This window comes from Saccopteryx leptura, chromosome 2 (assembly GCF_036850995.1).
Source record: "Saccopteryx leptura isolate mSacLep1 chromosome 2, mSacLep1_pri_phased_curated, whole genome shotgun sequence".
In the NCBI taxonomy this organism is placed as follows: Eukaryota; Metazoa; Chordata; class Mammalia; order Chiroptera; family Emballonuridae; genus Saccopteryx; species Saccopteryx leptura.
In genome coordinates, this window is record NC_089504.1 from 34554978 (window position 1) to 34579296 (window position 24319).

At 43.5% G+C, this 24319-nt stretch overlaps 2 protein-coding genes across 4 annotated transcripts in view; one reads left to right on the plus strand and one right to left on the minus strand.

Moving 5' to 3' along the window:
• The window catches only part of ANP32B (acidic nuclear phosphoprotein 32 family member B), a 28581-nt gene extending 14619 nt beyond the window's left edge, over positions 1-13962 (minus strand). Inside the window, exons 1-2 of one of the 2 annotated variants that reach the window (XR_010749194.1) lie at positions 13686-13962; positions 2184-2333 (exon numbers count right to left, since the gene is read on the minus strand). Coding sequence is in view for 1 of the 2 variants with exons in the window: in XM_066367587.1 (XP_066223684.1) it covers positions 2184-2333; positions 13686-13739 (204 nt within the window). In the remaining variant the exon portion in view is untranslated. The remainder of the gene's footprint in view (positions 1-2183; positions 2334-13685) is intronic. The other variant, XM_066367587.1, reaches the window with a different exon arrangement.
• Positions 12519-24319, plus strand: part of HEMGN (hemogen) — a 52522-nt gene continuing 40721 nt past the window's right edge. The window contains exon 1 of one of the 2 annotated variants that reach the window (XM_066367586.1): positions 12519-12614. The gene's annotated coding sequence lies outside the window, so the exon portion shown is untranslated. The remainder of the gene's footprint in view (positions 12615-24319) is intronic. The other variant, XM_066367585.1, reaches the window with a different exon arrangement.

A 24319-nucleotide genomic window follows, 5' to 3' on the forward strand; every position in this document is an offset into this window, starting at 1 on the left:
ACATGTCCAAGAGCACACAGCTATTCCAGTGGTGGACCGATGACTGGAAGCTGGGCAGGCTAGTTTCAGAAGAATCCATGCCCCCTGCACCATGCTAAGAACCTTGAAGAGCATGAAACTGTCATGTGATTTTGTCTATGGCATGCGATGACATGAACATATGATACAGAATAGAGGAACTTTTAAAAATGTAAATAGTCGTTGAAAGAATAAGTTTAAAAAACAATTCAAGTCTGCTGCTGAGGTGTTATTAAATATTTCAGAAGAGGAAAACATAACATTTCAGAAAAAGTTTTCTTTCTAATGGGATATTCCAGTCAAATATCTAATCATTTTCTACATTTAAAAGTATAAGTCTGTAATCAACAAAGACCCAAGTGTTAGCTTTATTGAGACATTAATAAATCAAAATAAAAAGAGAACACTTCTTTTTGTTGGTCAGAATATCACACATATGTAATACTCATATTTTTTCAACATGAATATCTTAGGGAATAGAAATAAGGCAATCCACCCAGAAATTTAGTGGCATATTTATTTTGATATAAAAGCAATGTGTAAATTTAGGAAACCTATGACATTTAAACACCAAATTTCTTTCAGATCCTATTTCTTGTTATAAAACAACCTCTAAGGTAGGAAGAAGATAAAGTCCTTATCGGCTGGGAGAACATCTATTTGTCTTTAAGTTCGATTTATAGATTTCTCCATTTCTCCCTAACTTTACAAGCAACTGATTAAAATAAGACTTCAGAAGGATTTGAAAAAGCCTCTGTATAGATGGTCACCAATACACTTACTTTCTGAGTAAGTCTGATGGTATGCAGACCATAGTAATTCAGGAAAATGTATCAGGATACTAGGGAAACAGAACACAAAACACATACTACTAAGATCTGCTAGCATCAAGTTTTTGTAGACAGATGCTAAAAAAGCCATCAGTTGTTTAATTGGCTAATCAGAGCTTCCAGGTAACCAATAAGCCATGCAAATAAAAAGGATGACTCAAATTGATAAAGCACATACTCATCAGAATAAAGGGAAATTTTACTCATTTAAATATAATGGGATTCTCCTGGATAGGAAGCAAGTTACCCTGAAACCCATGAGGACTGCCTGAGCATTTATTATTTGCCTAAATTAGGCAAATAAGTAAAAAGCATTTCTGGTTTTTAATTTCTGTACTAAAAAACAACAAGTCCCTCTCAGGACTCAAAAGCAAACAATAGGAACAGCCTATCTGCTCTTTGCTTAAATTTGATTACAGATTTCCTTCTATGTGTACTTTGTTTAGACATAATTTCAACATAAATTCCCTAATAAATGAACACCTAAACAGTAAAAAACTGGAACATTTACATGCCCACTTACCTTTCTGTATGTAACAGAAAAGGTACTGGGATGGGAAATAGAAGATACAGGTTCTAGTTTTGGCTCTAGTACTAGTAACTTCTGTGGGTGGCTTTAGGAAAATTACTATACCTTTCTAGGTCTACTGGCATGCCTGTAAAATAAGTGGCTAGTCTAGAAGATCAAAGTTTCCTCCTGTTTTGACATACTGGGGGCACAGTGACAGTTAAATATGCAAAGACACAAAAAAACATTTCTCTTGTGTTTTTATTGGGAAAGGGGAGTTGGAGGGGGTTAGTGATTGGTTTGCAATTAGACCAATGAAACGCTAACAATGGGCCATCAACTAGGATAGGGAAATACAAAAGCTTTGCTACTATGAATTCTTGTAGTAACTCACAATACATTTTAAATTTTTAGTCATTAAAAATTATGCATTGGGTACCTGTGTTTCCTGAACCAGAGCATACTAAAAAGAAAATGTATCTTAACATTATAACAAATTTGTAACAAGTAATAAATTATTCACAAAATTATTCTTCCTAACTATTATTTAGCATCCAACATGTATTATTTCCAAACATCACAGCAATTCTGTAAGGTCAGGTGGTATCACCAGTTTACAGGTGAGGAAATTGAGCCTTAGAAGGATTAAGTAACCTGCAAAAGATCACCCATCAGGGAAATGATAGAGCTGGAATTCAATCCCAGATATGCCCAGTTCTAAAGGCCATGTGCTTTCTGCTACACTAACTGCTTCCTTAGAGGTAAATCATATATTTCCCCCTTCCTGGGATGGTCCTCTCTTTTACTGTTACAGAAAAAGCACCTACCTTTTTCAATTTTGGTAGTTTGGGGAGATTTGAAACTGAAATCAAGCCTACATTTATTAAACTGAGGAACTCTAAGTTCACAAATTCAGCTGTTAAGCCCTCAATCTGCCCATCACTTGATTTGCAATTGTCCAGGACAAGTTCTCGAACCTGTAGATGACAAAGAAAAAAGAAAAGCTTTCAAAAATATACAGAAAACAGAACTCCCCCAAAGCAAAAACTCCAACCATAAATACCCAGCAAAAACACCCACATATTGGGGCAGCCTCTACTTAGACCTAGATCACAGTTATAAATAAATGAAAAATGATTAAGCCTTTAGTAACAATATACTAATAGATACCAAGGGTGGAATGTTACACCATGGTATAAATAAAGATTTAAACTCTTTCCTTTCCAGAGACAGAAACTACAGTTCTTAATATGTAAGTGAAGAAACTATCTTCCCTATTCCTTTTCCCAACTCCGTTCCCCAAGGGGTAGTTTCAACTACAAATGCAGAGGGAAGAAACCCCTCACCCCTTTTAGGCTGAGTCTACCTCAACGCCCAGGGTACTGACACAAGGAAAATAGGAAAGCTTTATTATTCTTATTAAAATCACTAAGAGATTTTGGCAACACTATACATTTCCACTTGTGGTTTTATTAATCTTTACTAAGATTATTTTGACACTAGAAAGAGGTCAAGATGAAAGTGACCTTAATTCAAAACAAAGATTGATCTGGGTTATACATAAGAATGACAGGAGAGAGAATGGTTAGACCTTAAATTAGGTTCCTTTTTCCAGCCCATAAAAATCTCCTTTGGGGGCCCTGAGATTCAGAACTCAAATTCACCCACTGGTATCAAATCTGAAGATTTTGAATACTGATTATTTAATAAAGTGTGAAAACTATAATAATCCTTATTACCATTCTTGCTCTGTGGTTGACTCTGAAACATGAAACATTTTAACACATTTTGATCAATTTACAGTGATGCAAATTAGTTTTAACTGCAAAAGGCATTCTTGCAGTAATCTACCAAGCTTAATAGCATTCATCAAACATGTGTGTATGTAACAATTATACACACATACATACACACAAACATATATATATGGAAGGGAGATGCTGATAGTCCTAAAATAAGGATAGAAGCTAGTAATGTCTTCATCCTCTCATAAAGAATCTAAGAATACTACTCTAATAATTTCCATCATTTATGGAGAACTTGTTATTCTTTGCACCACCATTCCCCCATGTCCAGAGAAGGAATGAAATTTATAGAGCCAGTGATACCCACAAGACCACAACTTCTCAGTCACTTCCTTCACTACTTCTCACTGCCCTATTTCTTCCTCAGAAGCCCTGGTTTCAGTCACGATGCATGCAGTCCTTGTATACCGTTTAACTTCTTTCCTTCCTTCCACTTTTTTCTAGATACCTCTGGCATTCTTTCTTCTTCTGATAAAAATCAGCACATTGAAAACCTAAAAGGTCAACTGAGGAGAGCTGGGCTCTGGAGACAGGTGCCTGGGTTGAATCCTGGCTCTGCCACTATAACCTGTGATACCTTAAGCAAGTCACTTAACCTCGCTGTACCTCAATTTCCTCATCTGTGAAGTGGGGAAAAAATCATACTCACCTCATGGAGTTGTAGAGAAGAGTGCTTGGGACACAGTAAATGTCAAAAAAAGTAACCTCTGGGGAAAGGGAGTAGGGGAATGACAGGGACCTTTGCTGTCTATTCATATCTATACTTTTTTTAACAAGCAGGTATTACTTTTGTATTACCAAATCAAAAAACAAAAAACAACCCAAAACAAACAACAAAAAATACCCAGCCTTGGCCGGTTAGCTCAATCGGTTAAGAGTGTTGTCCTGAAACAATAAGACTGAAGGAAGGTTCGATCCTAGTCAAGATACACACGGGAAGCAACCACTGAATGTATGAATGAGTAGAACAAGTGAGTGCTTCCCTCCTTCCTTTCTCTGACTCTCATTAATACATACATACATACATACATAAAAATAAATAAAGCTCCAGCCAGCTGGCTCGGCTTGCTAGAGCGTCATCTCCACATGGAGGTTGCCGTTTGATCCCTGGTCAGGACACATACAGGAGCAGCTTGATGTTCCTGTCTCTCTCTCCCTCTCTCAAAAAAAACAAACAAAACCCCCAACAAACCATAAAAATGGTCAATTGTAATCATCTCACACCTAAGTAGTATACTGCAACACTACTAAAATGGTCTCATTTAGTATGGGGGATTTCTTTTTTTCTTTTTCTGAAGTTGGAAACGGGGAGGCAGTCAGACAGACTCCCACATGTGCCCGACGGGGATCCACCCGGCATGCCCACCAGGGGGCGATGCTCTGCCCATCTGGGGCGTTGCTCTGTTGCAACCAGAGCCATTCCAGCAACTGAGGCAGAGGCCACAGAGCCATCCTCAGCGCCTGGGCCAACTCTGCTCCAGTGGAGCCTCGGCTGCGGGAGAGGAAGAGAGAGATAGAGAGGAAGGAGAGGGGGAGGGATGGAGAAGCAGATGGGCGCCTCTCCTGTGTGCCCTGGCCGGCAATCGTACCCGGGACTCCTGCACGCCAGGCCGACGCTCTAACACTGAGCCAACCGGCCAGGGCCAGTATGGGGGATTTTTTATGACTTTTCTGACAGAAAATCCAAAATTATTAAACGGAATGACACCAATATACCAAAAGCCAATTGAGGAGGAACTAGAATTAGCCATATTACCTTTTAAGCCTTTTGCCTCCCAACTCACTGGGTGAAATCACCTTTTGGAAAATTTCTCTCAACTAGTGAAATACACTTTAACTAAAATCATCAAAAACTACCACCTGACTGCAGTGGCGCATCGGGTAAACCGTCGACCTGGAATGCCGAGGTTACCGGTTCGAAACCCCGGGCATACCTGGTCAAGACACATATGGGAGTTGATGCTTTCTGCTTCTTCCCCTATTCTCTCTCTCTCTCTCTATCTAAAATGAATAAACTAAAAAAAAAATAAAAAAATAAAAAAAACTACCATAAAGCATTTAAGTATGAGTTAAAATGTTTGCTGAACCACACAGCAGAAAAGGAATTAAGACGAAATTGGGAGGAAAAAAAATGTTAAAGTGGTTCTAATCTGCAGGTTTAGCTACAGAAGATGATGGAGAGGAATTGAGGTCTTGGTTTAGTGAAAGGGGAACATATCGGTAGATGGAACTAAGAAAGGAACAGCTGGTTGAGGGAAGTAAGAAACAGGAAAAGAGCTATCAAGCTTAAAGTTCCCATCGGATGTCCAGATGAAAGTATCCCCAGGCAGCTGGACACGTGGGTTTGGAGTTGGGGAGTGAGGTATGGGTTGTAAATTCTGTATTTGGGAGTCATCAGGACGCAGATAGTAGTGGAAGCTGGAATTCCTAAGAAGAGGACCAAGGATGGAACCCTGGGGGAGGAGGAAACTGCAAAGGAGACTTGGAAAAGTTAGGAGTACCCAAAAATGAAGCATTAGTATAAAACACCCAGAAAGGCTTATAAAATAAGGCACAGGAAGTGACTAAAAAATTAGAGAACTTAAATGCCCATCAAAAGGGACTCATTTCCAGGATACATTGTGGGATGAAAAATGTACAGAATGGATGTTATGATTTATGTAATATATATACATTCACTTTCTTACATGTACATAAAACCTCACAGGGATAATCTCTCAGGGACAGAAAGTAAGTGACCAGGAGACTTTTCTCTAGAACCTTATTCTGCACTTCAATGATGAAATTATTAATTTATTTTAAAAGTAAAGGTAAAATATGTCACTGCTAGACTTAAGAGTACTGCATAGAAGAAGAGGTTTGTGTCAGAATTATAGGGGACTGAGCAGATGATGAAATGAGAGACAACTTGGATATAAACAAAACCTACTTTCTGACCATAAGTATAATCACATTAATGCAAAACATATTAATATTCACCATTTGATATTTTGGTATATTTTTTGTCTTTTATATTTTAAATATAGGTGAGGTGAAACTATATAACTTAGCAGACTTTAAGATAACAACACTGAATACCTGTTAAAAGCTAAAAAAATTAAAGTATACTGATGTACCATAAATTACAATCCTCCGTATAGAACACAGCCCCAATTTTCCGTTATAAATAATGCCATGATTATCTTTTTGTGTAAAATTTCTTCTGTAATTAGGATTGCTTGTTTCCTCACAAACTATTGCTAGGCAAAAGAATATAAACATTTGAGTCTGTTATTGAGTTATGAGTTCATTATTTAAAATGGCAACCAATCCCTCTTTTTAACATTTTTTGTGACCTTTCTTGATATATGAAAATTGTAGGTATTTGCATTGTTATGTTTTTCTTTTCTTTTTTTAATGTTTGATTTTAGAGAGAAAGGTAACAATGAAAATTGTCAGGGAGAAACAGAAAACATCGATGTTTCTGTAAGTGCCCTGACTGGGGATCAAACCGGGAACCTCTGTGCTTAGGAATGATGCTCTAGTCTAATCAACAGTTATCTGGCCACAGCTAGTTACCTTTTATCTTGAGAATACTGTTTTTATCCTAGTGAGAAAAAAATAAACACCTCAAAAGAAACACTGACAAAAACATCAGACAAGTCATAAAATACAAATCATCAATAGGCATTAAAAAAAACCTGTTCAACTATAAGTAATACAAATGCATACTAAAAATGAGATGTATCGCTACTGTTGTTGGAGGCAGGGCAGCTCTTCCTGAGCAGAAGACAGCTAGGATGGGCACAGGTGTAGCTGAGTTTATTAGTGGGAGAGCAAGAAGTTCACATTGAAACCTTTAATTTTCTCCACGAGTAGAAGGCAACAGAATTTACTAAGGTGAGTAGAGTAGAAGGCTGTATGGCTCAGGAGAGAAGGCATGTCCCTTTACTTTTCTAGGAAGGCTGAGGACACAAAGAAACGTGCTATCCTCAGAACAGGGCTCTAGATGCACAGTAGAGGACAGAGCAGAGTGGAAACTACTGTAGAAAGCAGAGACCACAGGAGGGTCCCCCTTCCTGCCCTGCTGAGTCTGACAGGTCCGAAAAGCCTCTGTCAGCAGCCTTCCAGCCTGTCTAAAGTTCTATGCAGGACTTGGGAGAAAAGGTGTCGTCTCTCAGGCACTGTCAGCAGCATTCATTCTCCCCAACCCCCACTCCTTCCTGCAGCATGAAGGGACCCAGGCTGCCTTGCAAGGGAGAGTACAACTGTGTAAGAGTGTGCATGGGGCGGGTGTGTGTGTGTGTGTGTGATATGTATATAACTCCATTGCCTCCCAATCTAGATACAGAATAAATGGGAGTTTCTAATCAAGGAGAAATGGCCTTAGTTTCCCTTTTTTATGCCCCAAATCTTCCATGGCTATCTAAGGAGGGAAGGTTGGGCAGGCACTTGTACATTTGCAGATGGAACTGGGGGGGGGGGGGGGGCTATTTGGTCCAAAATAGTTGACTTTCTGCTCAAAAATAGATGGTTTAACTTTTGCTTTTTGGAGTCAAATTCACTCTTCTTCATACCTCATTTTCCAATTAAACTAGCTTTTTCTCAAACATGAATTTAAGGTAAACATTTACGTACTAAAAGCAAAAATCCATTATTTCCTATTTACCATAACTTGTTTTGTTTTTGTTTTTTAAGCGAGGGACGGAAGGTAGAGATAGACTCCTGCATGTGCCCTGACCAGGATCCACTTGGCAACCCATGTCTGGGGCCAATGATCAAATTAACCAAGCAATCTTGAATGCCTGAGGTTGAGGCTCAGACCAGCTGAGCCACTGGCTGCAAGTAGAGAAGAGAGAGAGCAAGGGAGAGGGAAGGGAAGAGAAGCAGATGTTCACTTCTAATACGTGCCCTGACTGGGGATTGAACCTGGGCTGCCTGCACATCTGGCCGATGCTCTGACCCTGAGCCAACCATCCAGGGCTTGTTTCTCTTTCTATAGTTATCAGCAAAACACTGTTTTGACTGAAAAAGCTGAGCTATATTGTAGCCAAGTTATGGGAACTGGAGCTGGGAGCTTCAGAAGACATCAAGCCATCCTCTCCCATCTGCTCTCACTCCCCCCACTTCCCTGGTTACAGTAAAAGAGAGACAATTTTATATAACTGGTTGGATGACCTTCCCCAATTATGTTATCCTTGTTACAAGGGGGCAAAAAAACAATTTTTTTTAAATACGGAGGAATTAAAGATCTTTTAAGTTACCAATTCTTTTCATTAGAAAACATGATTATTGTTATAAGTGAAATAACCCCAAAATGTAGAAAGAAAAAGTAACTACTGCTACTCTTGCTAATTTTCATTCTTCTGAGTTAACTAATGTTCAAACATTCTACCCTACTATTTCAAAAATGTCTTCAAAGTAACAATAGCACAGATTTATATTAGTAGTTCTCAAACTTAGGTGGCAGAACTACTGGTGGGTAAAAGGAACCATTCTAAAAAGCAACTTGGCAGAAGACAGATTCACTTTGAGAGGTTCATTTCAGTAATATTTAAAATGGCAATGCCTGACCTGTGGTGGCACAGTAGACAGTGCATCAACCTGGGACACAGAGGTCCCAGGTTCAAAACCCCAAGGTTGCTGGCTTGAATGCGGGCTCATCCAGCTTGAGCGTGGAATCATTGACATGATCTCATGGTAACTGGCTTGAGGAAGGGGTCACTGGCACAGCTGGAGCCCTACCCCAGGCACATTGAGAAGCCGTCAGTGAACAACTGAAGTGACACAATGAGCTGATGCATCTCTGCTCTCTCTCCTTTCCTGTTTCTCTTAAATAAGCAAGGCAAAAACCCCCACAAAAAACAAAAAACCTTCTAACCACCCCATGGGGATGGTGAAATTATAATCTATGCAGACATTAACCATGATGCTATAATACATAGTATAGTAACTACATAGGAAGATAAAGATATAGACAACTAAATAAATGCAACACACTAGACTGTCTAAATGGTAGAATGGGGGTAAGATTTCTATTTTCTTTAATTTTTGGTTATCTTTATCTACTATTTTTTAGCTTATCTTTATTTTTTCTTCAATGAATATGTATTACTTATACAAGGAAAAAACCCCAAGCAGTTGCTCTCCAACCAATTAGAATATCCCACTAAGCTCAAAATTGTATCACAATAGACAAATAGACACAACAATAGATGCCTAAAGTTGGGGAAAAATGTGAGGAAAACGTAAAGCCCCCCCCCCCCCCCGTAAAATAGACTAAGGAAAGACTACTTTGGCATACTTATGGCATATGAAATGTCTCAGTCTAGCATACAGCCCAGCAGTGTTCCATATGGGCACAGACTATGAACCTCAGGAACTTCTTGCCTTTCTAACGAAAAACTCAAAACAGAGCTAGTATCAAGGCTAGCTGTCTGAACATACCTCTTATATAGAGTTCTCCTGGACTTAGGAAAAAATTGAGCTATACATATATTTTTAGCCCCCCCCCCCCCCATAAAAATACCTGTGTTTAAAAAGAACAAGGCTATAGTAATAGGAGAACTAAACTATTAACTTGATTTAAGCCTTTGGCCACAGAACACAAAAAGGTAAAGCGATAATCAGGGTCTTTTGCAAACCCTCAAATAAAATAACAAAAAAGCCACACACACATACCCTAACATTTATGATCAAACATCCACTTATCCTCCTCAAACATTTAGATCTCACTTGATGACATTAAGGTCAACCATGGGATAGACTCTTGAACATTTAAGAACCTCCTGTTAATACAGTCAACAAAGAAAGAAAATTTTTTTTCTCCAAATGACAAAAGTCTTCAGGATCCCAGAGCCTACTAAGAATTGGCCCCACACAGAAGGAGCCATGACTAGTTGACTTTGGTTTTAAAGGAGTTGTCTTGGAACTTCTCATTTACCTTAAGGATGATGCTTTTGTGCAAAAACAGTTCTTAACTTCTGTTATAAATTTTCCTTCAAAATCTACAGCATTTTTTCCCCCTGGAAAGCCTCCTGTTTAAGGTCAAACCTTTACTCTAAGAACTCAACTCTTACTGGTCTCAGTCTCCCTTGTCAGAGTCCCTAGTGGGATTGTGGTGTAGGCTGGCTCCTAAAACACTCAAGGCCCCTAACCAGCAGGAGTGCACCAGGCAGCACAGGGGTCTAAGCCTCATGAGGGAAGGCACTGCTCTTTAACTTGTTCACACTGCTTTTCTAGGTCTCAGCACAGTGTTGGTATTTAATAAACCATTGGATTACTGTAGACTAGTCCTGTCCAATATAGTAGTTGCTAGTCAACTGTGGCTTTTGAACACCTGAAATGTGGATAGTGCAACTGTCAAACTGACCTTTTAACTGAATTTTAACTAAGTAGCCATATAATGCTGGCCTGCCTTTTGCAGGAGGGTAAGGACTAAGTTGACTACTTGAAAAATTAACACTTGCACATACATGAACTTTTTTTTGTTATTATTATTTTTTTTGTATTTTTCCGAGGTTAGAAGCAGAGAGGCAGTCAGACAGACTCCAGCATGCCCACTAGGGGGCAATGCTCTGCCCATGTGGGGTGTTGCTCCTTTGCGACCTGAACGATTCTAGCACCTGAGGTGGAGGTCATGGAGCCATCCTCAGTGCCCGGGCCAACTATGCTCCAGTGGAGCCTTGGCTGTGGGAGGGGAAGAGAGAGACAGAGAGGAAGGAGAAGGGAAAGGATGGAGAAGTAGATGGGTGCTTTTCCTGTGTGCCCTGGCTGGAATCGAATCCAGAACTTCCACATGCCAGGCCAACACTCTACCACTGACCCAACCAGCCAGGGCCGTATATGTACTTTTCAAAAGCAACATATTAAGTTATGTATGAAAAAATTCCATACAGTGGGAATATCAGCCTAGTTTTATTTCCCAGACGGAGCAACACTGCTCTTACTGCTCAACTTGTGCTGTAAGGCCCTCCCTTCTCTACTTTTTTTTAACGTTTTAATTAAAAAAAAAAAAAAATTTATTTTTATTTTTCTTAAGTTGGAAACCAGGAGGCAGTCAGACAGACTCCCGCATGCGCCCAACCGGGATCCACCCAGCATGCCCACTAGGAGGCGATGCTCTGCCCATCTGGGGCATCGCTCTGTTGCAACCAGAGCCATTCTAGCACCTGAGGCAGATGCCACAGAGCCATCCTCAGCGCAGGGGCCAACTTTGCTCCAATGGAGCCTTGGCTGTGGGAGGGGAAGGGAAAGACAGAGAGGAAGGAGAGGGGGAGTGGTGGAGAAGCAGATGGGCGCTTCTCCTGTGTGCCCTGGCCGGGAATTGAACCCAGGACTCCTGTATGCCAGACCGACACTCTACCACTGAGCCAACCAGCCAGGGCTTAATTAAAATTTTTGGTGACACTGGTTAAGAAAATTATATAGACTTTAGGTGTACGATTCTGTAATACATCATACGTATATTGCATTGTGTGTTCACCAACCCAAGTCAAGTCCTATTGAGTACTTCAATAGCAGTTTAGCTTGCCCACAAAGAATTCAAATTCTAAATTTGAAAACACTTAAATCCACATGTGTATTTTTCTTATGGAAACTTTGCCTATATTTAATTACTCTACATTCTATTAACTTATAACTACTCGGCAATAACGTAATCGCCTGAAATTAATAACTCAAAATTAGAACACAACTCAATGAGTATTATTACTGTGTGAAGATTAACCCTTTAATATACTAGCACGTGGCCAACACAAAATGTCTGACTGATAAACCGAAGGGACGAATGTGGTCCGATCTCAACCTTAAAACTCGGGGGCCTTGTCAGGATGCCCACGCCCTCAGATCCCCCAGGGATGCTCTGGGTGGCCACACGGTGCGGCGCCCCAAACCTCATTTGTGGTGACCTCAGTGAGTCAAAATCTCGTGGATGAATTTCCACAAGTTGGCAACTTGTTACCCACAGCTACCTGACTGCACGAAATGCGCCCCTCGCTAGTCTGGGGGAGGCTGGGAGGATTTCCCCAGGGCTACCCCAGGCCAGAGCGCGCCACTCACCCTAAGAGGGGGTCTGGCAGAGGCGCGGCCTCCCCGCGAGGGGCCGGGAAGCGCGGCCCCGCAGCCGGCCGCGGGAAGCCGCTCCAGTGCGCAGGGAGGGTAGGGGAGAAGAAGGAGGCAATTTTTAAAGGTCCGCTGGCCGCTCACGCAGCCGCGGCCGGCGAGAGCAGGCCCCAGTCGGCCGCACTCTAACATTTGCGGAGGCGGAGGCCAAGGCCACCGAGGCCGTCCGCACCCTCGGCGCCTGGCCCGGGCGGTGCCGGCCGCCAGGCGTTGCCCTTTTAAGAAGGCGGGGGGGGGGCGCGGGGGAGGAGGACGGAGCGCTCCGGGGAGGAGATGAGTCGGCGGCGGAGCGCGCAGCTCCCGCCAGTGCGAGCTGAGCCCCGGCGCGGCGGGCTGGAGACACGCCGCCAGGTCGGCCTGGGGAGCGGCGCCCGGGAGTCACCGCCGGGGGCGGGCGGGCAGGGCCGAGCCCGCAGGCCGGCTCTGGCGGCGGAGGGAGACGGTGCCCGCCAACATGGCGCTGTGTCGGCCTGTGGCGCGCCCCGGCTGGCGCGAGGAGCCTCCGCCCGCCTACACCAAGGGGCCAGCCTCCCGGACAGGGGCCCCGGGCTCCGCCGCCGCGGCGCGGGCGGTGGGGGTGAAGCCGCCACCTCTACGGCTGGCTCGGGCCGACCGGGGCCCGCCCTGGAAGGTCGAGAGTGGGCAATGCCCGGAAGGCGCAAAGGGAGCGACAAAGATGGTGGAGAAAGTTTTATTTTTAGGCTTGAAAAATGGCGGGAACTGCGTCCTTTTTTCAAACTTGGCCTCGGGAGGGGCGGCGGTTGCGCCACCTCCGCCGCCGGGGCTCGCCCCTCCCCCGCGCGGCGCGCGCCAGGCCGCGCCCGCCCGCGGCCCCGGACCCCCCGGGGCTCCTCGCCCCCTCCGGGGCTGAGCGCGCCCTCCTCGCCTCAGGGCCCCTGCCCTCGGCCCGGCCGGCGCCAACCGCGAGACCGGGCTGGCCGAGCCGCCCCCGGACCCCTGTGGTCGAGGCCCTTCTCCGGCCGGCCCGGGGCTCGCGAAGCCCCGCCTGGCCTGCCGCGGGCTCAGCCGGGGAGGGCGGCGCGGCTCCTCGGCAGGCTCGGTACCTGCCGAGGAGCCGCGCATCCCGGGAGGCTGCAAACATGGCTCCCAGCGTTACACAACCCCCTCCTGCCTCCCTCGCCGCCGGCCACACGCACACGCGCTCCTCCGCGGAGGACCCCGGTGGGCGACGAGCTCAAAGTTTGCTTTCCCACACCCACCGCCTTCCCCGGACCGCCGCGGGGCCCCGCGGGCTCGCTGCCCCCCGCAGCCTCCCGCCCGCTGCCCGCCTTCCCCGTCCGAGCCCGCGAGCTGCGCCCTTCCCCGCTCCGGGGCCAGACACGCGCGGCCGGGGGCCCGCAGGTGGCCTCCATTACATGCAAGTCACTGGAGGGAGAGGGCACCCGAAGGGGCTCCGCTTACAGCCGCTGGGGTCCGGTTCCTCAGCTCCAGGTGGATCCTCCTCTTCATGGCCATGTTTCCCTCTTCCCCCTCTTCAAACTTAACTTTCCGCGGAGGGGGCCGAGGGGGCGGCGTCCTGGCCTGCGCAGCTAGGGCCGTCGGAAGGGGTCTGGCGTCGGCAGAGGCCGGCGGCGCGGGGCTGGGCAGCGGGCGGCGTGCGGGCAGGCGAGCGGAGCCCCCGGAGCCAAGTTACTCACGGGAGCGGAGAGAAACCACGGAGGGAAAAGGGGGCTGGAGCGCTGCGCCGGTCTCACTACCGCCGCCCCCGGCCGCGGCCCCGCACTGCGCTTAAACCGGCGACGCGGCTCAGGCGGCTGCTCCGCTCGACTCGGCCCCGCGAGGCGCCGCTCGACTAGGTGGCCGCGGCTGCACCAAGGACGGGGCGGGGAGACGCGGCGGGAGGGGCGGAGGCTGGGGGGAAAGGCGCAGCCCGCGGGACTGGAGCGACTGCCTCCCCTCGCTCCCGCTGCACGTGTGGTGGCTGATGTAAGAACTTGGTCGGAGGCTTCCCCGCTCGCCGTCGAATTGAGACCCCTGGGCCCCACCTCGCTTCGCTCCGACGTCGGTCTGCGGACCGCGCTTGGACGGTTGCTGGGAGAGCTCAGAGGGAGTCTTTACAGCCGGGCTTTGGGGGTCCGTAAGGCCAGGTCCGGCTGTTGAAGCTCGACCAAGCCAGCTGGACGTCCGCAAAGGCGGGACACAGGAAGGGAGCATAAGACAGGGACTTTTTGCGATCACCTTCTGCACCCCGTAGTGTCGGTCAGCAGCCCGAACCCAGCCGTGTCCTTGGCCAGGCGGGCATGGAAGGACTACGGAGACCCCGGTAGGGAGCGGAACCACGCCCCCCTCCCGCATTGTAACGCATGGCACCCGGTGAAGTCGGTCTTTGCTGGAGCAGGAGCAGCTCCGTCCACTTGCCCAAGCCGTAGAGAAGCCCAGCGTACCGAGTTCAATAGACTCTCCCTGGGTTTCTAATATTTAAATGTAGGCTAATAAGGCAACAACCAGCATTTCTAATGGAGTCTTGGAGTTTTACAGTTTTCCCGAATACTTTTATCCCATTATTTCTTAGGAGACCCCTGTGAGGTATGTAAATTCTTGATGGTCTCGGTTTGGGAAACTTGGCAGGTAGCCTTTGTAATGGTCTGGTTCAGAGAGCACTCTTGAGAGCCAGGGTTAGAGCACCAAATTTGCTTTGCACACCTAGAGTAACATAACGGTTATATTCAGCTTAAAATAAGTTAATGTGTCACGTGTCTAATCAGATACCATCTTCTAATACAGAAAAAAGTCTCCAAAGATTAGTAACAACTTGTGAATAGAGAAAATTTTGTACATTAACCTAAGATTTCTTAACGTTAAGACTCCCCCTCCTATTTTACATATGGCAAACAAAACCATTTTAACATTTTGTTTGTTTGTTATTTTATTCTCTGCAAATTATATGAAAAAGTTTATTTTGAAAGTTACAGAGGTAGTGAAAATGAGCCTGCTGGGCTGCATGAGTTTAGTAAGTAAGTTGCAGAAGCAAAAGAAGGGCCCCTAGAGCTTAGATGAGGGAATGGCAAAAGTAACAGGCCTATGGGGGAAGAAGAAGAGGAAGATAAAGGCGAGGGCATGCTCCCCAGAGGGAGAGTATCCACTTAGATCAATTTTTAAAATACACAATTAATTAAAATTTCAACGCAAAAAAAAAAAAAGTTTTTAAAAGGCTTATGGAGCCTGACCAGGTGGTGGCGCAGTGGATAGAGCATCGGACTGGGATGCTGAGGACCCAGGTTCGAGACCCTGAGGTCGCCAGCTTGAGCAAAAGCCCACCAGCTTGAACCCAAGGTCGCTGGCTCCAGCAAGGGGTTACTCGGTCTGCTGAAGCCCCACGGTCAAGGCACATATGAGAAAGCAATCAATGAACAACTAAGGTGTTGCAACGTGCAATGAAAAACTAATGATTGATGCTTCTCATCTCTCTCCGTCCCTGTCTGTCTGTCCCTGTCTATACCTCTCTCTGACTCACTCTCTGTCTCTGTAAAAAAATAAATAAATAAATAAAAATTTAAAAGGCTTATGGAAAAAGGCAAAAAAAAAAAAAATTCTAGTATGTTGTTTCCTGAGCTTCGTATTTACAATGAGTCTTAGCCTTAGCAGACATTTCTGTGGCAGGAAAATGGTGAAGGAGGTGCTCTTCAGGGTGACGCACAAGGTCTAGCTATAAGGTTATGAGAACCCCAGGGCCATGAGAGAAAGGCTTTTACAAAACAAACAAGCAAGTCAGTTTCATGAGTTAGCAAGCAATGATTTACCACCCACTTTTAGGGCTTGATATGTTCTTTCTCATTGAATCAAAAAACAACCCTGTGAAGTAGATTATGTTTTAATCATTTTACAGGTGAGAAACTGAGCCTTAAGCTGCATGGCCAACAAGAGGTGGAAGTAGGGTTTAAATCCAAGTAGGTCTAACTCCAAAGCCTGCCATCTTTTCTCCTATGTCATCAGTCTAACTGGAATGAAGTCCTAGCATGGGGTGGGGACCTGATTTGGAGCAAGAGCTTGGGAACATTTGTACAGAACCTTTTATACTAAACATGCAGGTGCCATCTTGCAGGTAAAGGGGAGATGCTGAAGAAGATTGAAACGTGGTAGGTCTGTGCTAGAGCCAGTGGTAACCTGGTGGCCCATGGGGGAGATGATACTGATCACTAGTGAGACACCAAGCAGGTCTTGGAAACCTGTTCTGTATGACCAACTCAAGGGTATTGAAGGACTCTCCTCACAGGGTAAATGTGTGTTTTATAAGATTATGCTACAAAGTGATTAATAAACATAGCCACAATGTGCAGTAAATAAAAAGAAAGCAAAAGAGCTAAAGGAGGAGAGACTACAGACCCGGTACTGTCCCTTCTGACACAGCCGGTGCTGGCATGCACCTCTATGAACAAAGAGCATGTGTTTCAGTGACATGCTTCTTTGTCAGGGGCTTCACTGCCAGAGGCATAAATAACACAGGCAGAAACAGGGTGTGTCTCACTGCCCTGCCAACATCTTCCACTGGACTGTCAGTCTGCAGGCCTGAAGGGGCTGTTGTCATAGTGCCCTGGTTTTGAATATTGCTGTGCTTAACATCATTCTGAGTATCGTTCTGGGGGTGAGAAAACTAAAATACATAATTGTATCTAATCCATGGTTATTACCATGTTCATGGATTTATGGATTTGAATAAGAGCTGGAAGGGAATAAGGAAATGTGAAAACAGCTTGTTAATTTATTAGGGAGTCTGAGCTATTGGTGAATCCTTTTTTCCATTGACATTCATGTTTGCCTTATAAGTAATGAAAATATCAAATAATCCCCAGTTTTTGGCACCCTTTAAAGTCTTAAAATTGCCTATTAATGAGAATGTGTGTGTACTCCAATAAGCTCCATATAGTCTGAGGAGAACACTAATTTGTAACTGCTTGGACCTGCTCTCCACTTCACTGCCTCAGCACCAGGAAGTCATTCGTCAACTCATCGGATGACCTGAGCTTTCCACAAATTTTGTGGCTGGTAACAAACTTGAATAAATCTGAAGATGAGAGGAAACAGCCTCATTCAGGCATTGCTTTAACTGGCTTTCAAACCAGTTGGGCAGAATGGCACCCTTTTTCTTTTGTAAGACAGTATATGAAGCTAATGCATAGAACAGGGTGGAGAAATCATTACTTTTTAAAAACTAAAAACTTCCATTCTTACCCTCCTCTTCTATATACATATGCACCCATTGCTAAATCTGTCCTCTAGCATTCCATAGCATGGTGTGTGTACCTGTTATAGCTATTAGGTAACACATGGGAGTTGTTGAAGGATCTAAGATTTCAACTAGATTGAGCTCATATGAATATTTCTGGATGATATAAGTGGAGAGTAAGAGCCTGGGCCATCTTTAGAACATAGGTGCTTTGCAAATGTGTATTATGTTGAAAATAAGTTGCATATACTCAAGAATACTATTTAGGCAGCTGATATTATTGAGACAAAAGGAGAGGGAGAAGAAAATAGTTAGATGAAAATAGGGTAAGGAATGAGATCCTGTAAGTCTCCAGATGGTTAAAAACAGAGGAAGGGAAAGTGTCAGGTGTGTAGGCAGCTGCAGGTCTAGTAAAGGCCCCTTGCCAAGGGAACCAGATTCCTTTCTGCTCTCTGAAACAGCTGTAGGTGCTAGGCCTTCTTGGGGCAGCAAGGAAGAGTTATGACTACAAGACTCAGGTTTAATATTTATTAAGTACCATCCTTATGCCAAGTACTGTGCTTGAGACTTTCATGTATATTGCATTTCAGTTAATCCTGGCAACAGCTCACTGGGACAAGAGTATAATCCCCTGTTATTATTTTGGAAACAGACTTGTATAAGCCAAGTAGAACTCACATAGCTCATAAGAATCTGGATTTCTCTGTCATAAAGATCTCACTGTAGCCCTGGTTGGATAGCTTGGTTGGTTAGAGCATCATCCCAAAGTGCAGAGGTTGCCAGTTCAGTCCCCAGTCAGGGCATGTACAGGAAGAAAGGATCAATGTTCCTGTCTCTGTCTCCCTTCCTCTCTCTAAAATCAATTTAAAAAAATCTCATTGTAATTCATTCTCATTACCTTGTCCTACTATTCCTCACAACTGCTTCTGAAAAATTTTTTTTGTTTTCTTTGCTTCAAGATTTTCTTGCTCACTGGGAGGTGGGAGGGAACAAAAAACTCAGAAAATGAAATTTAAAAATTAAATTCCTGCCATTGAGATATACCCACTATTAAGGTATATATTCTTGAACCTTTTTTTCTTTATTATACAGTTGTGAAAAAAAATATTAGAATCAGATTGAGGATTTTTCTGGAACTTGTTTTTCTCACCTATCAGTACAAAAAATAAGTTAATATGATAAGTATGATTATTATCTTTGCTCATTGTTGTTTTCCTTCTTAGAGAGGGACTCTAATGAGGCTTTTGGACAAACCACATAACCTCTCTGAGCCTCAGGCAGCTCATCTCAGGACTGTTGTGAGAATTAGATATAATCATGAATACGAAGCTCCTATGTGGCTCAGTACCCGGCACTCTCCTCTGTGCCCTGCCACAGTCACTGCAAGCCCCAGTCCCTTCCTTACCCTAAGTAGAGGCTTGGAGCTTGCTGGCCTCCTCTGAGGCTATAGAAGTTTTGCTGTGGCCATCAGTCCTCTACCTCTGCTCCATGTCCTTTGTTTCCTGTAGTTATCCTGCCCTTTACTGAGAAAAGGGCTCACCCCAAACCAATATAACTTTTGACTCTTACATGGGGTGGACTCATCTTCCATTTCACACAGTCCCTGGTCTCTTCATGGACTGGAAATGTGCTTCTGAGCTAGACTGGAAAATATCCGAGTGGCCCCACAGTGCTGGATATGCTTCTCCTCCATAATTAGCCAGTGTCCCCACCCTCTGGACTCTCCTACCTCACAGGGATTTCCTTGTCCCCACAGAGCTACCCAAAAGTCCAGCTCTGGCACAGTGAACTTTCCCATCTGTTCTTGAGTTTGCTTTGCCAGCTCAGGTCCAACCAGAGGCCCCTTGGTGGTCATGCAAGGTAGTCCTCCCTCACTCTAGAGTCTAGACTCTGACACTCCTGAGGTAGTTTGTGTGCTAATTTGTTAGTCTCATTTTGGTAAAGGCCAAAGACCAGAAGTCCCAAATATCCTCACACTCTACTTCTTGAAAAGCAGGGCAGGAGCACCTTTCCAGTTAGATGAGATACTGTCTGATTCATAAATCACCTAGTGAAGCCAATAAGAGCTTTAAAAAAAAGAAAAAAGAGGAAAGCAGTACATAAAAAGGTTTCTTTTTATGTCCATCTATTCATATACTATAGAAAACTTGAAAACTATACTTAACAAAGAGAAGAAAATAAAAATCTCAATTCAGAGCTAAGCATGCATTGGTCACATTTTGATGTCTATTCCCCCAGTCTCTTCTCTGTACACATCAGTTCTCAGGTTGCTAGAAGCATCAGCTCTTTAATAACATATTTTGAGGGAGGCAGCAAGGGGGAAATCCACCACATTAAATATTCATATTGATTATAAGAGACATCCTTACTTCAGAAATGATAAGTAGTAAAAAACAAACAAAAACTACCATAGTACCTAGGAAATACTATATTACATTTAAAAAATATTTTCAGGCCCTGGCCGGTTGGCCCAGTGGTAGAGCATTGGCCTGGCGTGCGGAAGTCCCGGGTTCGATCCCTGGCCAGGGCACACAGGAGAGCCGCCCATCTGCTTCTCCACCCTTCCCCCTCTCCTTCCTCTCTGTCTCTCTCTTCCCCTCCCGCAGCCGAGGCTCCATTGGAGCAAAAGATGGCCCGGGTGCTGGGGATGGCTCCTTGGCCTCTGCCCCAGGCGCTAGAGTGGCTCTGGTCACGACAGAGCGACGCCCCGGATGGGCAGAGCATCGCCCCCTGGTGGGCGTGCAGAGTGGATCCCGGTTGGGCGCATGCGGGAGTCTGTCTGACTGCCTCCCCATTTCCAGCTTCAGAAAAATACAAAAAATATATATATATATATATTTTCAAAAGCCTGATACTGTAACCTGCTTTTTTCACTTAATATATTATGAACATATTTCCATGCTATTGAATAAATCCCCTAAAATATATATTCCTTGTCATTTTCCTACAACACGAAAATAGCTTTTTCTGAATGTAAAGACAATACATATTCAAGTAGCATTCATGCAATGCAAAAAAGTATAAAAAAGAAAAGAAAGCCAAAATCCCATTACCTAGTGAACCACTGTTAATATTCTCGTCTTTTCTGAGCTATCTCATGAATGTATATGCATATGTAAAATATATTATATAAATGCATACAATAAATGGTACTTTGTAATATGCTCTTATTTTTTACATAGCAGTAAGTCACAGGCATTCTTCCAAGTCAATATATACAAGTCTACTTCATCATTTTTAAAGTCTATATCATATTTCACTACAAATATTGATCGACTTACGACCTATGCAACTTACGACCATTTGACTTAACGACCACAATCGCTAGCCACGACTGCTCCGCATCTGGCAGCACAAGCGCTGCCCAGCTGGGCATACGACAGTGCGGACCAGCTTCCGGCAACACTACCATCTCCGCGTGCACCATTTCAATTGTTATCCCAGACTCAGCACAGCAATTTGTGTTTTGTGTCTTGGATATTTTTCATCAAACCCCTCCCAAGATGTCTACCAAGAGGAAATTGTCTTTGCAAATATTAAACCAGTTGTACTGGTAATGCAGTGTTTTACTTAAACCTGACGAATGTAAAAATAAGAAACAAAATGGTGTAGAGATAATACAAATGGCATAAAATGAACAAAGAAAATTATGATATATAACAATAAAAGAAAATTATGATGAAATATGACTTAAAGATTTTTATAACATTATTTCACAGTACTGTACAGATAGCCTACTCAGCTTACGACCAAATTGTGTTACGACCGTCTGTCGGAACCAATCGTAGTAAGTCAAGCACTAGCTGTATATGGATGTAGCATAATTTATTCACCTAGTTTCCTACTGATTGACATTTAAGTTTCTTCCAGTTCACCATTATATAAAACATCTTTGTATGATTAGCTCCTTGAAATAAATTCCTAGAAATGTAATTCCTGATCAGAGTATATATATTTCAAATTTGGATATGCATAGCAAATTGCACTTCAGAGGCTGTATGGCTTTTATACTCCTCTTATCAGTGTGTAAGACTTCCCTTCATCATTGCCTAAACTAGGTATTATCCTTAAATTTCTTTTGTTGTTAATCAGTTTTAAACCAATGACAAGGTTGAAAAGTTAAAGGTGGCAAGACAATTCAATGCAAAAAGAATAGTCTTTTAAACACATGGCATATTACATATCCACATGCAAAAGAATTAAATTGAATCTCTACCTTACACCATATACAAAAATTAATTCAAAATGAGTCATAGACAAATATAAAAGCTAAAACTATGACTTGGGCGGAAATATAGAAATAGATCTTTATGACTTTAGATTATGCAAAGCTTTCTTAGCTATGACACTAAAAGCACAACGAGGAAAAAAAAAGATAAATTGGCCCTGGCCGGTTGGCTCAGCGGTAGAGCGTCGGCCTGGCGTGCGGGGGACCCGGGTTCGATTCCCAGCCAGGGCACATAGGAGAAGCGCCCATTTGCTTCTCCACCCCCCCCCCCTTCCTCTCTGTCTCTCTCTTCCCCTCCCGCAGCCAAGGCTCCATTGGAGCAAAGATGGCCCGGACGCTGGGAATGGCTCCTTGGCCTCTGCCCCAGGCGCTAGAGTAGCTCTGGTCTCAGCAGAGCGATGCCCCGGAGAGGCAGAGCATCGCCCCCGGTGGGCGTGCCGGGTGGATCCCGGTCGGGCGCATGCGGGTGTCTGTCTGACTGTCTCTCCCGTTTCCAGCTTCAGAAAAATACAAAAAAAAAAAAAAAAAGATAAATTGAACTTAATCAAAATTGAAATCTTTTATGCTTCAAATGACACCCTTAAGATAGTAAAAGATAATGCATGGAATGGAAGAAAATATTTCCAAATCATATATCTAATAAGGGACTTGTATTCAGAATATAAAAGAACAATTAGAACTCATCAACAAAAAGGCAAATAACCCAATTAAAAATGAGCAAAGGATTTGATTAGACATTTCTCCAAAGATATATAAATGATTGACAGACATGAAAAAAAGCTAAACATTATTAGACATTGGGGAAATACAACTCAAAATCACCATGAGATACCACTTTATGCCTACTAGAATGGCTATAATAAAAAAGGACAAGTGTGTTGAGGATGTGAAAAGGTTGAAACTCTTGTACATTGCTGATAGGAATGTAAAATTGTGCAGCTACTGCAGAAAACAGCCTGACAGTTCCTCAAAGAAGTTAAACATAGAGCCAGCCATTTCACTTCAAGGTATAAACTCAAGAGAATGAAAATATATTTTCATATAGAATTTTTATGTGCATGTTTATAGCAGTATTATTCATAATAGCCATAAGTTTGGAAACAATTCAGAGGTCTACAAACTGGTGAATGGATGAACAGAATGTGGTATCTTCATACAGTAGAATTTTTTCAGCCAGGAGAAGGAATGAGCTACTTATGATACACATGCTACAACATGAACGAACTTTAAAATATACTAAATGAAAGAAGCCAGATATGAAAGTCACAAACTATATGATACTACATGATTCCATTTATGTGAAATGTCCAAAATAGGCAAACCCATAGAGTAAGGAAGCAAATTAGTGGTTGCCAGAGGTTGCAGGAAGGGAGAATAGAAATTTACTAATAGCTGTGGGGTTTCTTTTTAGGGTGATGAAAATATTCTGGAGTTATATGGTGATGATTTGGTTGTACAACTTTGTGAATACACTAAAACCCACTGAATTGTATACTTAAAGTTAAACATAGAGCTACCATATGACCTAGCAGTTCCATTCCTGGGTGCGTATCCCAAAGAACTGCAAATGTAAATCCACAAAAAACTTGTGTAGGAATGTTCATAGCAACATTATTCATAGTAGCCCCAAAATGGAAATAACCCAATGTTCGTCAACTGATGAATGCTTAAACAAAATGAGGTATATCCATGTAGTATAGGCAGAATAATATCTCTCCAAAGACGTCCATGTCATAATCTCTGGGATTTGTGAATGAATTCCTTGTATGGCAAAAGTGATTTTGCAGATGTGATTAAGGATCTTGAGTTGAGATTATCCTGGATTATCCATATAGGTCAAAGGTCCTTAAAATTTGAAGAGAGAGGCTGGAGAGAAAGGAAGAGGGAGATTTGAGTAGGAAAGAGAAGATAAGAGTAATGTGACTTGAGAGGGGTTCAACCTCCCGGTGCTGTTTTTGAATTTAGAGGAAGGGAGTCTTCCTCCTTTTTTAAAATTTTATTTATTTAGTTAGTTAGTTAGTTAGTGAAAGAGACAGAGAGAGGAACGGATGGGGACAGACAGACTGGAAGAGAGAGAGATGAGAAGCATCAATTCTTCATTGTGGCACCTTAGTTGTTCATTGTTTTCTCATATGTGCCTTTACCAGGGGGCTACAGCAGAGCAAGTGACTCCTTGCTCAAGCCAGCAACCTTAGGCTCAAGTCAGCGACCTTTGGGCTCAAGCCAGCGACCATGGGGTCATGTCTATGCTATGACCCCACACTCAAGTCAGCGACCCTGTGCTCAAGCTGGTGAGCCTGTGCTCAAGTGGATGAACCCGTGCTTGTGACCTTGGGGTTTTGAACCTGGATTCTGTATCCTGACAGGGAATTGAACCCAGCATGTCCATATGCTGGGCTGATGCTCTATCCACTGTGCCATTGGCCAGGGCGTATACTTTCCTCTGGTACTTCTGGATTCATTTTTATGCAAAATCTTTATATAGACTAATATTTTATTTTTTGTTAAGAATACAAATTTTGCTCCCTGGCCAGATAGCTCGGTTGGTTAGAATGTTATCCTGAAGTGCAGAGGTTGCTGGTTCAATTCCTGGTCAGTGCACATATAGAAACAGAGTGATGTTTTTTGTATCTCTCTTTCTTC